At 39.9% G+C, this 17,361-nt stretch overlaps 1 protein-coding gene across 1 annotated transcript in view; it reads left to right on the top strand.

Moving 5' to 3' along the window:
• Positions 1–17,361, top strand: part of TNFAIP2 (TNF alpha induced protein 2) — a 357,846-nt gene that overhangs the window by 154,879 nt on the left and 185,606 nt on the right. The window contains exons 1-2 of the mRNA XM_078660234.1: positions 4,918–4,944; positions 5,548–5,632. Coding sequence (XP_078516360.1) covers positions 5,581–5,632 — 52 coding nt within the window. The 5' untranslated portion in view covers positions 4,918–4,944; positions 5,548–5,580. Of the gene's footprint in view, positions 4,945–5,547; positions 5,633–17,361 lie in introns of the transcript that reaches the window.

Raw genomic sequence — 17,361 nt, 5'->3', positions numbered from 1 at the left:
CGCGCGTCGGCTGTGAAGAACCTTGTTTTAAAAGAAATAAAATCTGGACGTTGTCTACACTACGTGATTCCTTTGGATTAAGAGGTCGTGTCTTTGTGTGCTAAATGCACATGGATAAAAGAGACTATATATGATGTGCACTGATGTGGGTTTTTGTAACACCTAAGGTGGGCAGACTGTCTATGGTCAATGCTTTAGGAGGATAAGCATTTTTCACATCTAAGTTGCACTCAAAAATCGGTATATTTTCACAACTACTGTTCTTGGCTAACAAAGAGACAAGTGTTGATGTGCAGATCGGATACAGCAAATCCCTCCTTCCTGTTCAAATGTGTATGTGAATACTTTGATGATCTAGCACTCACTATTCTCAGTACTTAGATTACAAATGGGTGTATAAAGATACAATTGCATTAGCAAATGTTAATTTGAAACTTCACTATTTGTTTGCTATTTGAAATTATTGAATGAACAAATTTACTGTTGGATAGAATACAAATAACAAAATGGCCACCTTTGATGACAATAGGGATGCCCTGTTTGAGGATTTATTTAGTGAGAACCCTGGGAAAAACCTAGCGAATCCCAAGCTGTTGACTAAGGAAGGAATGCGACAGAAATTCATGAGATTCGAAAAAATAAAAAAACAAGAACTTTTCCGATGGTGGGATGCCACTGTCTTGAGTAAATACATCAGTAAAGAACAGGTACCAAGAGGACTACGAGTTCCTATTTTCCCCTCTTTTGAGGATGTGGATAAAGGACACCTCAAGGAGTGAGAAAAATTGTTGTTACATTCCTCTATGGGAAAGATGGACATTCTTATAAGAGATGCTGAGTTAAAACGGGAGAAGCTTCTCTGTGAAATTTCTAGTCTAGAGAAAGAAATAAAGGAAATGAATCTACCTGAAGTGGCCGAACGAAATTGGGCCATCTTAAAAGATGAGCTGCAGAAACATCAGATGTATCTGTGTGAAAAGAAATCTCAGAAAATCAAACGTGACGAACGAGATTACAAAAATAGCAGGGTATACACCTTCGCAAGAAAGTTTGACAATATCAAACCTTACAATAATAGAGAAGATTCAGCCAGTACGTCACAGTCAGCAGAAACAACTAGCATGTCTGACATATCCAGCATAAGTAGCACGACAAGTAACGAGTCAGCTAAAACATCTAGTGGTGCGTCAGGCTTGGCCCCAGATCCCTTTTTTATAGAATTGCAACGCTTCAGAAAGGGCAACAAAGAAGCTTTCAAAAAAATATATGAACCAAAAAAAACCAAGAGGGGGAATAAAAGAACAGGAGCAAAAAGAAAACACAACAAGGTCAGGGACTCGCAATCAAAAGATATGAAAGATGCTTTGATTATGGATACGTGTGACAAGATTAATATTGTCAATCTTTATGATCATGTGTTGTCAAATGTTGAAATTAAAATACTAAGCAAAGGACTTGGTTTCTGTCCCAGTGCTACACCAGATTTTGCCTTATTTCATATCAGTTGTTTCAAATTTACTAGAAATTTGAAACTGTTTAAACATTTTCAAGACAAGCTACAAGATACGAATAGGGGTGTACGAATGAATATCGATAACCATAACCCCTCCATCCAGGATATTAAAGATGTACATCTGATGTTGAGCTTGGAAGAAGGGGATGAGGTGCCTAGTTTGGAATCGGTAGCTGTTGATTTGGATCTCAACACCTACACATATATAAACAGTGGGTTTAGAGTAAAATCGAGATTTACACCACAGTTATCAGGAGGGAACAATATTGAGAGATTCCAACACAATGTCACGTTAGATCTATACAAATTGGAAGACAAATACCACACGAGTCAGAGGCCTAAAAGGCAAAACATCACTATGGCATAACGCAAGGCAGTGACAAGTCTCAAAACTATGGACTCTCTTGTCATCCGAGAGGCTGACAAGGGAGAAAACATAGTACTGATGAACCATTGGACTATGTCGCAGAGATTAACAGACAACTTGGCGACACAAGTACTTACGCCAAGCTCAGCGGCAACCCTATTAATGATACCAAAGAAGTAATATTCAACCATCTTAAATCTTGGAACGAACAATGTCTAATTTCAGACATGGAGATGAAATACTTATTTAACTATTTACCAACATATCCTTGCATTTACTGTTTACCTAAAGTGCACAAAGGGGATCAATTCCCTCCAGGGAGACCCATTATAGCTGGCATTGGGTCTCCAAAGGAAAAGATCTCAGAGTATATTGATCTATTCCTCCAGCCTATGGTCACCAATCTGCCCTCATTTATACAAGATACGGGGGACGTCCTCAACAAAATTGGGGACGTAGAATGGGTACCTGGTCATTACCTGGTCACAATGGACGTATGCTCGTTATATCCGAGCATACCCTATGAAATGGGTCTAAAAGCAGTACATGACTTCTTAGACACAAGACCAATAGAAACCAATGAACATTCTAAAATGCTAATGGCAATGATTGAACTGGTTCTAAAAAATAACATTTTCTTACACAATGGGGATTGGTTCCACCAAATTAGAGGTGTGGCCATGGGGGCGAAATTTTCTCCCTCACTGGCCAACCTCTATATGGGATACTTTGAGCTAATACACATATGGCGAAAAGGACCGGTGCATCTACTGAATAACATCTTATATCTAGGTAGATATATAGATGATATGTTAATGTTCTGGGCGGGATCTTTAGAGGAACTAGATCAGTTTTTTGAACATATGAACATCAATCCCTTCAATCTAAGATTTACAAAAGAACATGGCTTGTCTAGCATTCATTTTTTGGACATCACCATTGTTGTGAAGAATGAGAAACTGCTTTCAGTACCATACAGAAAAGCAACTGCATGCAATGCACTATTGCATGCAGAAAGTGCCCATCCCATCTCACAAATTAAGGCTATCCTCTATGGGGAGATGGTACGAACCAAGAGAAACTGTAGTGATGAGAGCAGATTAAATGATTAACTACTATTGGTAGAAAAGAGATTTTTAGCTAGAGGCTATAAGAGGGATACTGTCTCGAAGGCCCTAAAGCTGATCGAAAAGAAAAATAGGAATTCACTACTCAAACGTAAAAAGAAGAAAACCAGTATGAATAGCAACAAAATACGATTCATCGTGCCATACAGCTCAGCAAGTACAGATCTGTATAGGATATTGAAAAAGCACTGGCACCTCCTAAACGAGGACACCAGTATACATGACAAGATAGGTGCTAAACCACCAATCACCTTTATTAAAGGGAAGACACTAAGAAAAGAATTATGCCCTAGTTATATTCCTCCCAAAAGATTAACTACATGGTTACCAACAGCACCAAAGGGGTTTTATAAATGTGGAGGATGCAGTATTTGCTGTTTTGCGATGAATAAAACCATTAAATTTCAGTACAATACCCTCAAAATACATAATATAAATCATTTCATCAACTGTAACACTACTTATACGGTCTACTGACTTAAATGTATACGTAACCAAATATACATAGGCAGCATAATAAGGCCACTAAAAGAGAGAATACAAGAGCATATCCGAGCCATACGAAACAACAACATGCAATATCCTTTTGCAGCACATTTTAATACAACACATGCTCATAATGAACTGCATAAAATAGGATTTCATGGGATAGACGTGGCAGTGGCAGGTACAAGGGGAGGCAATAGGATCCTTAAATTACGCCAAATGGAGAGCATCTCTCTACGGGCGGTTGAACTCGGCGCTAATATGGACAGCATCTCTCTACGGGCGGTTGAACTCGGCGCTAATATGGACAAAGAGATGTTTGAATTCCTATAGTATATAGATAGATCTGCTTAAATAACATGTAAAATCTCTGTTTTTGGCACTATATACTAAGATGGTCAGAACCTTATACCAAGAACATAAGATATCTGTGGTAATAACTAAAAGGGTAGATTTCTATCCAAATGAGTTGGTTGAATAATATAACAAAATGTATACATTTTTGAAATACATATTGAGAATAAGATGTCAAGAACAATGAGAGTCAAATAGTATGTGAAGGGGAAAAAGTGCTAGGTAACAGGGATAAGTCGGCATTCTCTAATACTAAACAACAAGAACAAGCTGTTGCATTAGATGTGGACATACCATGACGTATAAAGGGTCAAAGTCAGTATTGAATAAGGTATAAATAAAATATATATTTTGATTGTTTTTAAAAATTGGACAAATCATGAGTAGAAGATGTACATATGTCCATAATAACATAAGTTTTAATATATGTAGTTAGTTGTAAAATGATGCATGTATATAATTAATCATTAGATATACAAATATATTTTAGATACTTGCGTACTTTGAAATAGCGATATATGGTCAGGTTGAATATAGATGCTAAATCCGTGATGAAAGGATATATGATAATGACGTGTTCAGTTCCGGTATAGGATATGTTTGGCAGATGGGACAGCCACCGGGTGTGAGTGCCGGTATATTGTACCATGTTTCAACTGATTTTGAGGTAAAAGATAATAACGTGCCACCACAAGCGGTATTAGCTGGCCAATAACCTCTCTTTTCGATCTGTTATATATAGTGAGGTCGCCATAAATGAACGCTACCTATGTGTGATATTAGCTCGGGGCATAATTTTAAATATATGGGCCTACGTATACGGATGGTAATTACAGATCAACATGCCCAATGAAAATATATATTGCTATGAAGAGGGATTAATGACAAGGACACATATTACATGTCTCGAGATGCTCTTACAAGCCAGCACAAGATGGCTGCAGCATATTCGATCTTTTCGGTATCGGGTGAAAAAATAGTCCTACTTCGCGCTCCATTACAGGAAGTGGTCATAGACAAATATGCGCGACGGAGAAGGACAAGATGGAACCTGGTCGCGTTTACACATCGGTCAGAGACACATCTCGGGTTTTATGGTGAGTAGAAGATGAGCGGCGAGTTAACCGTGCTGTGTGAGGCAGTGGATGAACGTGTGTTCTCTAGCGTCAAACTACATAGTATACGTACTAATACAAACATGTATTGGTCTAACTTCATAAGCCTTAGTCTAATCCATAGACCCTGAGGACATTAAAGAGTACCATAGGAAGTATCGGGAGCGTTGAAATAGATGAAGTAAGATCCGCATATGAGAAATGTGAAGCATAAGAAGGTCAAACAGGAATGTATACTCTGGCACTAAATGAATTACAAAGAATATGCTACAAGGAGTTTTAATATAACCTCCGGTATATGCTCATAATCAGTTTGGATGCATATTCAGTGGGAAAGTGCATTGTGGTTATAGAGGGAGAGTACGTGATAAGTTGGTTAAATAGCTTTAATTGCTGATGTCTTTATACTGGATGTATACATACTATTGGGAGCCCTCAATAAATATCTAGACATATGAGGGGGTGAGCATGCTGGATATCGAACATATAATGGGAAGTCATAGCAAACTGGGCGTTTTGAGGGCTCCCATGTTTCGTGTTTATACTGAGGTCCGGGCTGATACATTGACTTTGTTTTTATCGCAGTTGGAACTTATAATGTCTCCACCACTGCAATGAATGAGGGCAATTGACATCTATAATAGTGGGAAAGTGAGGATCATTATCCAAGGTAAGATCCTGAGACATGGGCAAAAGGTGACAGTGCGCATATACGTTGGAAATGATACGAATGGTTTTAAAATAATACAAAAATAACTGATTACTCTATACAACATTGTGTTTTATTCTCCATAGGGAGTTTTGAACGGTATAGACGTCGGTATATAGAGAACTGTACAAATTGGATTTAGGTGAGCATTTCCTATAGACGTGTTTCACAGTGCACAGAGTTGGGTATTGAGCACTTGCACAAGATTTTTGGAGCTGTGTTCAGTTTTTAAATCATGGCCTATCTTCTTATTTCTTATCTGTTTATCTTTTTTCGGAACAGGTTTGGTTATGTGTTGATAGAGCCAGGTCACTCGCATGGTTCCTGTGTTGGTGGTCTCGCGTGGTGGCTGTTCTTTCTGCACTTTCGTGCGTCATGTGTTGTAGCACAAATATTGGCTGCGACGCGTGAGGCATGATAATAAGCGTCATGGTGTGTATAAAGCAACCACTGATGGGTGTGTCACAGATGGTTTTACACAAAATTGCATGAGGTGATGAGGTGATTATGACATCTAATAAGATGGATGTAATAATCATAAACAAATATGTATTATAAATAATATTATTGAAAAATAGACTGTAATTTATTTTTGTATGTATGACTTACAGCCTTGAGGAAGCCCATAGGGGGCGAAACGCGCATCGGCTGTGAAGAACCTTGTTTTAAAAGAAATAAAATCTGGAAGTTGTCTACACTCCGTGATTCCTTTGGATTAAGAAGTCGTGTCTTTGCGTGCTAAATGCACATGGATAAAAGAGACTATATATGATGTGCACTGATGTGGTTTTTTTTGATTTATCAATAAATCATGTAGCGCAAATATTTACAAAGTCTTCATGAGTCGTCGCTAACCCTACTCCATCTTCTCATAAAATGACACTCTTAAGCTCCTTCACCAACTCGGGCCTAGATAATCTTCTTCCATTTTTTTTTACCACAGTCTCATTTGTTCAAAAGCATATCACAAAGTTCAGTCTGGAAATTAAACTAATGATAAATCATGTCAAGCTTTTCTGTGGCAAAGTAAGTCGAAACACAGTTCAGCCACAAGTCTAAATTCATGGTGGTTCAATTGGAATTGTCTGTTCAGGGGATGAGTAACTCTAACAGGGTACTTTGGCTCTCTTTGATCTCCTTAGCACAGATCTTTTGTCTTCACTTTCACTTAGACCAGAATCCTCAGTATCCTATGGGAAAGTGTTGGGCACACGTTCTCTAGGCAGTCTCATCTCTCGCCTGCCTTCTCAGCCAACAGTCTCCAGGTTGCACTTGGCTTACAACAGCACTAGGTCCTTCATCAGGGTCTGAATCTGGCTCAGTCAGTGCTACAGGCAGAGAGTCTCCTTTCTCAACCTCAAATGTCGACTCACCAAGATACCCCTAAGGCCATGCATGTACTTTTACAGGCTTTTGCTGAATCTCTGTGACTTGCTCAACCTCTTCCCACTGCTCTATAGAGACCTCCAACTTAACAGCAGTGTTCATAATGAGGATAACCTAGTATTGTCTACGCCATTAAGGTTCCAAATATGTTTTCTAGACGTGTTTCTTCACCAAGACCCAGTCACCGGGAGTGTGGTCATGGCACTGCTCCTGATGCACTGGGGTGGTAGAAGCTCCAACCTGGTGAGACACGGAATGCACCACATCAGCTAGTTCTATCATCTGTAATTTTCACAAGCGCATTTGCAGGCGCGGCTGGCAGTCTCATTGTTCTACCCATAATGATCTCATGGGGTGACAGTCCTGTCCTCTGATCAGGAATGCTGTGAAGACTCATTAACACAAGAGGCAAAGCATACGGCCACTTCAGAGATGTTGAGGAACACACTTTAGCCAGTCATAATTTCAGTCCCGTTGACTTGCCCCTCCCTACTAGAAGCCTCGGGTCGATAACTGCAATATAGTCTTTTCTCCACTTCCAATGATGCACAACAATTTAAGGATCTCATTATTGAAATGAGTCCCTCAGTCTGACTCCAGCAAAGTTGGGAAACTGAACCTGGGGTTCAGTTCCCTCAACAACAACTTAGCTCCTGTGAGACTGTCATTTCTTCTGCTCTGGTTAGCTTAACCCGACGTGAAAAGATACAGCCAATCACCAGCCTGTTGCACACTCATGTATCTCAATAAAGTCCAACCGCATCCTATCCTGTTGAATGGCCCATCCGATCTTCCTATGCGGCTCTGTGTCACTGCGGTTCTTTTCCTTCCATTAATCTGTTGGCAAATAACACAGCTATGACACAATCCTTCGGCCAACAACCTAAATTGGGGGTTGATCCAAGTTCGGTGAAACAATCTGACCATGGTATCTCTCCCTACATGAACAGGACCATGAACATTTCTAGCCATTGGAGAAAGCCAGCTATCTGGCAACACAGGTCTTCCATCTGTTGAAACCCAGATGTCATCATCTCTTTTGACACAGCCTGCTCTTACCCAACTTTGCTGTACTGCTTGTGGTACTTCCTCCTGTAACCTCTTAACTTGCACCCACGTATCAGCTTTTGTTCACAAAAGGTTGTAATTGGCCTCATTTTCAGATTTGTTAACATATTCACCATTAATTGTACAAGCTCTTTGATTTCATCAGAGTAATGGTACCAATTGTCACATAATCAACTCTGCTGCGGTGGGTGGAACATTTCACAACCACAATTTTGGCAGGTAGTTGCAATGCCTCCAACAGTCTCATGACGTGCACCATTGCATATGGGGGATTATGACAAGGCCATAAATCCCCTTGTAACCATAGCTGTCAGAAGTCATGAATGACACCAATGCCATACTGACTATCAGTGAAAAACTTCACATTCAGCTGTTCAGAAACGCCCTAGTAAGAGTGATCAAGTTAGCCACTTGTACGGATGTTACTCCTTGAAGCCAGGAAGTTTTGACTACTCCTGTGACTGTACAGATAGCATATGCAGCTCTTAGGGCCTCCATCATCTACTGGCCTCTGCACTAAGCCTCTGCAAAAAGTGTGTAACGCTGCTGTAAGTAGCAAATATTTGGTAGTTACTTATGCTTTTTGCTCCCTTTTATTAGTATGAAATGATCCTAAAATACAGAGCCAAATGCCATTTTGAGATTTCATATGATTATGTGTAATTTCATATAATTTTCCCAAAATTCCATGTAATTGCAGAAAAGCAAATTAGACAGATTTTTCTACCACTACTCCGCATCATGTGTCGGCCTACAACTACATTCTTACACCAAAGTGTCACAGGGGAAGAAAGTGGGCTAAAGTTACCCCTGAATTACATCCATCCCACAGGTTGACACTACCCATGGATTTTATTTGCAGTGGGCAAGCCATGATAGATTCCAAACGTGTTGTAGCCAAACACATTAGAACCTTTATCTGAAGAAATTCCTATACTTTTTATATCATTTCTTTTTAATGGTTGTATAAACCACGTCCACACAAGCGCTGTACAACAAAATAATAAGGAACACACTGTAAAGGAAACACCAGGAATCTACACCAGGGAAGTCAAGAAAAAAAAGGTAAGATACTGCATAGAAGGAAACCGAAACAATGAGAAAGAAGACAATAAAGAAAGAGGGCAGGTGGACAGGGAAACATATTTGTTCTCTAGCAAGGAAATGGAATGAAAGCAAGATTGGCAACAAGGAGAGTAGGAATCCAGATGTGTGGCAGGTGCTTTGCCCCACGGTTGGGCATAGACACTGCCATCACATGCAGTGCACAGAAGATGAAATTAAATATTTAAGGTATACCTTGCAACTCTCTTGAGATTTACATTATGTTGATTGCTTCTTTGTTCTGTGGATCATGGGACACATAATGAACAAAGACGAAAAAATAGTGTTGATTCACACGTCAGCAATTGTCCGACACAAGAAATAAATGCGTTATAAGTAGCATTATTAACTTGTTTGCTCTAGCCTTCAGAAAACATTTTCAAAGAGTCATTTGGTTTCGGACAGGGTGTATTTTCACACTGTTAATCCTAAAATGGTGAAGGCACAGCACAGGCTTAATGACAGAATGTGAGCTTACTCGCCAAACACCGTCCACATAACATTTCACATGTGTCCTCAAATGACGTGTGTAATAATGCGACAGCCACCACCAAACTGGACTCGATGGAACAGGACATTCTTACAGCTGTGCTTCACTACAATCAATCACTGCAGTGGAACAGGCCACTCGTGTCTCAGCTGTGATTGTTTGCTACACGTCACAGGATCCAATAAACTCACACACTGCCACGCTTTCCACTCACTTCAAGAAAATCAAATACAGAATGGTCTTTGCAATGTTGCTGTATACTGTAACTGATAAGGACCTCGCAGTGAGAGAGCCCGGATGTTCAATTTTAATCCACATTAAGTTAATTTCTAAAGGTAAAACGGCAATGAAAAGTAGTTTAAAGCTACCTGCTGGGAGAGGGTCTGATCAAAGTGATGCAGCACACAGCGTGCTTGCCCAACGGCGATTATAACCCCCTGAACCAACTAAAGAATGCGCTGACACAAAGCAGCAGCAGCAGGCGACCTTCAACATGGAAAAAAAAAAGCGCCGGCAGCAGGGGGAGGTGTGCGCGTTCCTCTTGCGGCAGCAAGGGGGGGGGCTGCGTGATTCCCTTGCAAGAGCGATAATTGCTGCCATATGGCGGTGCTCGCTCCCGCAAGTGAATCGCCAGACGTGCATGCGTTGTCAATGAAGGCAATGAAACGCATGCAAGTTTTTGGCTGTAATGCCAAAGCGATAGCTAAAGATCTTTTTGCCTATGCAGCACATTCGTGCTGCGTAAGCGAGACCTAAAAACAACGTAATGCATTTCCATGGACAACATGGCAGGCACCACGCTGTGCCTGCCATGTTGTGCATGGAAATGTAGGGGGGTACCACCCCAGTGCACATACACCCTCCCCCCACACAGAGAGGGCCCGCAACAGGCCCCAGAACCCAGCCTCCACCAGCCTTTCCATGGCAGTTCCACTGCCATGGAAAGTCTGGCTGATGCCAGAATTGTATTCTGGTGGGCGGTACCTGCTAGGCACCGCTGCCATTTCACTCATGCTGACCGCTCCGCCAGGCGATAGTGACGATTGCCGTGGCAGAAGCTGGAGGGCAGTCTTTGTGACCGGTGCGGTCACAAAGCGATTCCCCCCGCCTTCCTAATGTGGTGGGAGGAAATGGGAGTCAGATGGCGGAGGGACCTCCACCGGCGGTCCGCGGTTCCTCCGCCACAGTAATGAGCCCCTAAATCCTGAATGAAATTAAAATCACCCCCTAAAATTATTGCACCCACCGTTCCGATAGCAACATTGTAAAACAGTTTTATTGAATCTGGTTCATTAAATACTGAGGCATAGCAGCTGACCACATTTTTTTTAATATTAACAGTTACCCTGACTTTCAGCCAAATCTCTATTGATTTGAGAGACCAACCAGTCCACTCTTCTAGCGAAGTACAATGCGACTCCTCTTACAGCGAATCCAGCTGTGACAAAATAAATCTTTGAGTAATACTTCGGGAATAAAAAGTTTCAGGGAATTGCTTTTAAGATGAGTCTCCAGTGGAAACATGACCTCTGGGGAAAAGTAGGTCAAACACCTAATTAGACCCCCATACTTCTGTTTATTTGAGTGGCGGTTGAGAGACAGTGGGCAGGTCCCACATGAGCCGCTGCTATGCATCAGCGGCCCCTTCTCTTCTCTGTACGTCGCATCCATTTCCAAAACGCCACATGATAGGTGCTGTGGCGGCAAAGTGCTGCTGGCTGCACAACTGAATTGCAACCAGAAAAATATCCAGAATTTATCAGATCAAGATTAAGTGTAGTGCTGCGCAGCAGCATGAAGTGGTTTCTGAACGCAGCAAGGATCTATATAAAGGTGTGCACCACATGGAAAAAGCAGCTGGGCTTCACGCCGGGGGTAGGTATTCCATTCGGCACTTGCAATTTACCCGGCTGAGGGTCACTGGGCAGGTTTTTCCCAAAAGCATCAGGCCAAAATTTGACATCAGCAAGGATCCTTACATGGGTTGCACAGCTGAAATTCTACTGGCGAAATAGCTAGAATTTGTCATATCCCAATTAAATAAAGCGCTGCACTGTGACATGAAGAGGCTTGCTGACAGCAGCAGGGACCTTTATAAAGGAGTTAGCAGTATGGGGAAAGCTGCCAGATTTCACACTGGGGACAACAGCTTTGACTGTTCTAGTAGGCATCTGCAGGTCACCCGTTGGTGAGTCGCTGGCCAGGTGTTTCCCCAAAAGGCATCATGCCCAAGTCTTCTTTAACTAACGATAGTATCCTACCGGTGGCGGCTTACTGACTATCATTTGAAGGAAGTGAACGAAGGCTGTTATAAATATGGGAAAACACTTTAAAGCTGCCAACCTAATTGGAAATGTGGACTCTGCCTCAACCTTGGCCCTGAGAACAAAATAACGCGCTGCACAAGCCTAATTTTCAGTGAGAGCAGACCAGAGCCTTCAGTTTCACCAGGGGCAAGGGATGGCAACAGGCCCTTTCTGCTCAGAAGAGCATCAGATCACTGCCTATTAGGAACGAGAGACCACTGCCTATAAGGAAGGAGAAGCTGGAGCTGTAGATGTTCCTCAGGGTGGTAGAAGGAGCTGTGCCGGCAGCAAACTCTCCCACATGGCTGGAAGTTGGGAACCATGATAATGAAACAAATAAGCTGAATAAGAATAATGAGATTAAGGAGAAAAATTATACAACAATGGCTTATACGGTAGAAATCTTTGGTCAGCAAAGGCACAATTATTAATAGTGCCTATATTCAAACAAGCCCGAAGGGGAGGAAAAAGCATAGTGCTTTAAGCCACTAAAACATGGAACTTACTTCCTCTCGGTATAAAAACAGAGCCCAGCCTCCTTACTTTTAGAAAAGCAGTAAAAACCTGGTTATTCCGGACTTAGCACATCCTGTTACCCCTTCTTGACACTCGCTGCCGTAATCTTTTATAGCGCTTAGATGCCTCAGGGCAGTAATGCGCTTTATAAATCCAAATACCATATTATAACATAGATGCTAACATAAAGCAAGTAGAAACAAAAGAGTATCCTCTGATGTAAATGGAAAGTTAGCATCGTCGGACCATTTAGGGTTATCTCAGCCCTCTAATATTCATGCACCAGCAGATTCACAGGTCCTAGCAACAGCCTCATCCTCATATCCACCTCAGTTGAAAGCCATTGATTATCAGGTGTCTCAGTGTGTAAGGTTGGATACTACTTCTGAGGCAAGTTTGCAATTGCAGCTCTAAACTGTAGTACCATCTCGGTTTGAAGCGGTGCAGCACCAAAATACACAGAAGGATGTAAAGGATGTAATTGAAGAAACTATGACATAAATTCCAGACAGGCTACAGGAAGCTGAATCCAGAATATCACATCAAGAAGATCAAGTTGGCTCAATGTGGGAGGAGTTTAGCCAGTTTAAAAAGCAAAAGTCTAAGCTGGAATATCAAATTAAAAGTTGGAAAACCACTCACTGCACTCTAATCTTCGGATAGTTGGAGTTCCGGAGGGTTGTGAGGTACCTCAGGTCCTTTAATGGTGGACCCTTTTATCAAGACTCATGTTGTGCCAGAGAACTCAGGCAATTTGAACATTATTCGGGCACATCGAGCCCCAGCACAACCGTTTCCAGATTCCAAATTGCTGCGCACTATAGGGCACATTAGGATGGCTGGCGGACTTTGTCCGCCCGACATCCCGTCGTAAAAAGGGACAGTCCGCCATGAGGGCCGGGGTCCCGTGGGTGCCATTAGGATGCATCCTGCATTCCTAACATTGTGGCAGGCGGTGCACCCCTCACCGCCCGCCACAATGCCAGGAAGGCATGTTGTGCACTTCCATGCACAACATGGCAGGCACTGCGCGGTGCCTGCCATAGGTACCCCCCACGTTCACCCCCCAGAGTCCCTGGGGGCCTGCAACGGGCCCCCACAAGCCACGGAAAGGCATGCTTCCGCCCTCAAAGTAATATGGCTGGCGGTGTCTAACAGACACCACAAACACATAAACTGCTTTTCCACCTGGGAGGCAATCGGGTGGATTGCCTACCGGCGGAAAACCGGCAGACGGTCTTCCCGTCTGCCCGGGTCCCCCTGCCATGGTAATGTGGCAGGGGGAATTGGTAGTGGGCAGAGGTTTTTGGCAGACAAATCGCCACCACCATACAGGCGGTGGCGATCCGCCCGTTATCCTAATGTGCCCCTAGATTGGTGAATTTTGCCAACTATCGTACTAGCCAAAGCCATTGAGAAGAAACAGTTTTCAACAGTAGACATACCCCATAGTCCTATATTTTCAGACGTGTCGGCAGCCCGCCGCTGAAAAGAGTTTGTAAAAATGCTGTATTTATTCAAGGCACAGGTTGCTCAAGAAGCAATTGTGCAACAATCAAAGTTAAAGGTCTTGGTCGGTAATCGGACGAAATATCGAGTCAGTAATATCGACTGACACAATTATCGAGTTGGAAATATCGTGACAGAAATATCATGAGCAAGAATATTGTGGACAAGAATATTGATTTTAAGGTAAGTAATATCGATTTTTAATATATGGATGGCATCACTATTGTAAAATAATAGTTTAAAAAATCGAGTTTTTAATTATTGTTTTGTATTTGAGTGTATATTTTAAATGTATGTGATGTAATTTTAGGGGATCAGTATGTTTGTGTTTTTATATATGTTTTACATTTTTTGTAGTTATTAAATTAAATGTCATTACATTTTGCATTTTTTAGTTCCGTAGGGGGTTGTGGGTATATAGGGGAATAGGGTGGTAAGTAATTTAATTATAATAAATTAATGCTTTTTTAAATGTAATTTTATTTATTTATTTAATATTTAATAGTGTTAATTGTGCTTTTAAATATTTTTGGGTACATTTTTATGTGTGGGTTGCGGGGTTTATAGTGGTAAAAGGTAGGAAGTAATTTATTTTTAATTAATTAATAATTAATTGCCAATTAATATCAACTAGTTAATTGATAATTGATTATGGTTATTGTGTAATTATTTTAGGTGCGGGTTTTGGGGTTTATAGAGGTAAAGGATGGGAAGTAATTTAATTTTAATTAATTAATAATTCGTTGTTAATTAAGATTAAACAATTAATTGATAATTAATTGTAGTTATTGTGTAATTCTTTTTGGTGTGGGTTGTGGGGTTATAGGGGTAAAGGGTGGGAAGTCATTTGTTTTTTAATTAATTATTAATTAGATAATTAATATTAATTAATTGATCATTAATTATGGTAATTGTGTATTTTTTAGGTGCAGGTTTTGGGGTTAATGGGGGTCAAGGGTGGAAAGTTATTTCTTTTTTAATTAACTAATGATAAGCAGTTATAAATAATGAATATGCAATGGGCAAATTCCTTCCATAAACACGCTCAGTGCAAATACATCTCAGCAGCCTAGCAATATGTTATTGCTCTCTACTTGAACTCTACCTGTGTAATCCGGTCTTGATTTCATAGATGTAGCCTATGCAATTCTTGTACCATGGTCGTTGCTTATCATTTTCCATCATTCATACCTCATTGTCACTTTAATGGGCAGAGGATGGTTGCTGTGCAGTCTTCCTCTGCTCCTGCTAGCATTTGTTTATCTCCCTCAAGTGTACTCATGATCACCTATTCCTACTCTTTGTTAACAGCTTGCTATCCCTGCAAAGTATTCTCATGATCGCCTGTTCCAAATCTTGTAACTCACTTGCTATCCTTGTAAAGCACTCTGATACCCTAACGGATCACGTTCATGCTCTTTCAAACACTGAAACTATAAACTGATCATTCATTATGGTCATTGTGTATTTTTTTTCAAAGTGCGGGTTGTGGGACTCATAGGAGTAAGCGTGGGAAGTAAGTTATTTATATTTAATTAATAATTTGTTGATAATTATTATTAAATAATTCATTGATAATTAATTATGTTAGGTGTTTCATTACATTTTTTGGGGTCTGGGGTTTGGGTTTATTGGTGTAGTGGGTGGCGAGCAAATTAATTGTACTTAATTTATAATTAGTTGTTAAATACTATTATTTATTTAATTGAACATTAATTTTAATTGTGTAATTATTGTTTGTAAAGTTTCATTTTAGGTGCAGGTTGTGGGAATTATGGGTGTAAAGGGTGGGAAGTTGAATAATTGTAATGAATTGTAATAAGATTTTTATTTAATAATATTTATTTAATTAATAATTGATTATGTTAATTGTGCAAAGAATTTTTTTTACATTTTAGATGTGGGATGTGGGTTTTGTAGCGGTATGGGGTGGGATGTAAATCAATTTTAAGCAATTGATAATAAAACAAAAAAACTATTCATGTAATAGTTACCGTTGTGAATTTTGTACGGAATATTGTGGGAAGTACATTAATTATAATTGTTTAATAACTAATATTTAATTATTAATTAATATTTAATTATTGAAAATTAATTTGTTGATAAATGTTTATATTAATAGTGTAAATCATTTTAGGTGCAGGTTGTTCATTTTGTGGTGTTATAGGGTGGGAAGTAACTAAACAAAATGTATGTACTAATTTATTTTTTAAAATTTATAATTACAAATATTTGTATGAAAATAATTTTTGTATTTTATTTATAATAATATTTGGAGGTATTTGTGATATGTATTCAACATTGTATTATGTTTTTATTTTTTACATGTTTGAATAATAAATAAACAATTAAATATATATATATATACTTTCTACATGTTTGAATATTAAATAAATAATAATAAAAAATATATATATATATATATTCACTGAAAAAACCATAGGTTATAGACCATATATAGTTAGGAATTAGCATTTACAAAACCTTGAAAATTCACTGAAAAAACCATAGGTTATAGACCATATATAGTTAGGAATTAGCATTTACTAAACCTTATTTTACTCACACAAAACCATTGAAATTCCATATATAGTTAGTTGCACTAACTATATATCGCGCACCCGCAATCCACTGCTGATGATGTCACATATTACATCATTCATGACATGGTCAGTGACATCACTGATGACATCACTGATGACATCTCAAATGACATCACTGATGACATCACTGATGACATCTCAAATGACATCACTGATGACATCATGACACACCAATACCAGTTACTACATACGCACTCACTGATTCCTACGTCTACACACACATTCACTCATTCACCCATACAATAACTCATACATACAGTCACTTATTATTACAACACTATCATATGCACTCATACACCTATGCAGACAGTCACACACTGCCACTCATCCATGGAGTTACTCACACACCAAGTCAGTCCTGTAAAGAATCAATCACACTTCCATTTCTTCATCTATACAGTTAAACACAGAACACCATACTTCAGTGACATCACTGATGACATCACTAATGACATCTGAAATGACATCACTGATGACATCTCAAATGACATCACTGATGACATCATGACACACCAATACCAGTTACTACATACGCACTCACTGATTCGTACGTCTACACACACATTCACTCATTCACCCATACAATTACTCATACATACAGTCAGTTATTATTAGAACACTATCATATGCACTCATACACCTAGTCAGTCCTGTGAAGAATCAATCACACTTCGATTTCCTCATCTATAGTTAAACACAGAACACCAT

The sequence above is a fragment of the Lissotriton helveticus genome, chromosome 9 (assembly GCF_964261635.1).
Source record: "Lissotriton helveticus chromosome 9, aLisHel1.1, whole genome shotgun sequence".
NCBI lineage: Eukaryota > Metazoa > Chordata > Amphibia > Caudata > Salamandridae > Lissotriton > Lissotriton helveticus.
This window is presented reverse-complemented; position numbering and strand designations above follow the sequence as displayed.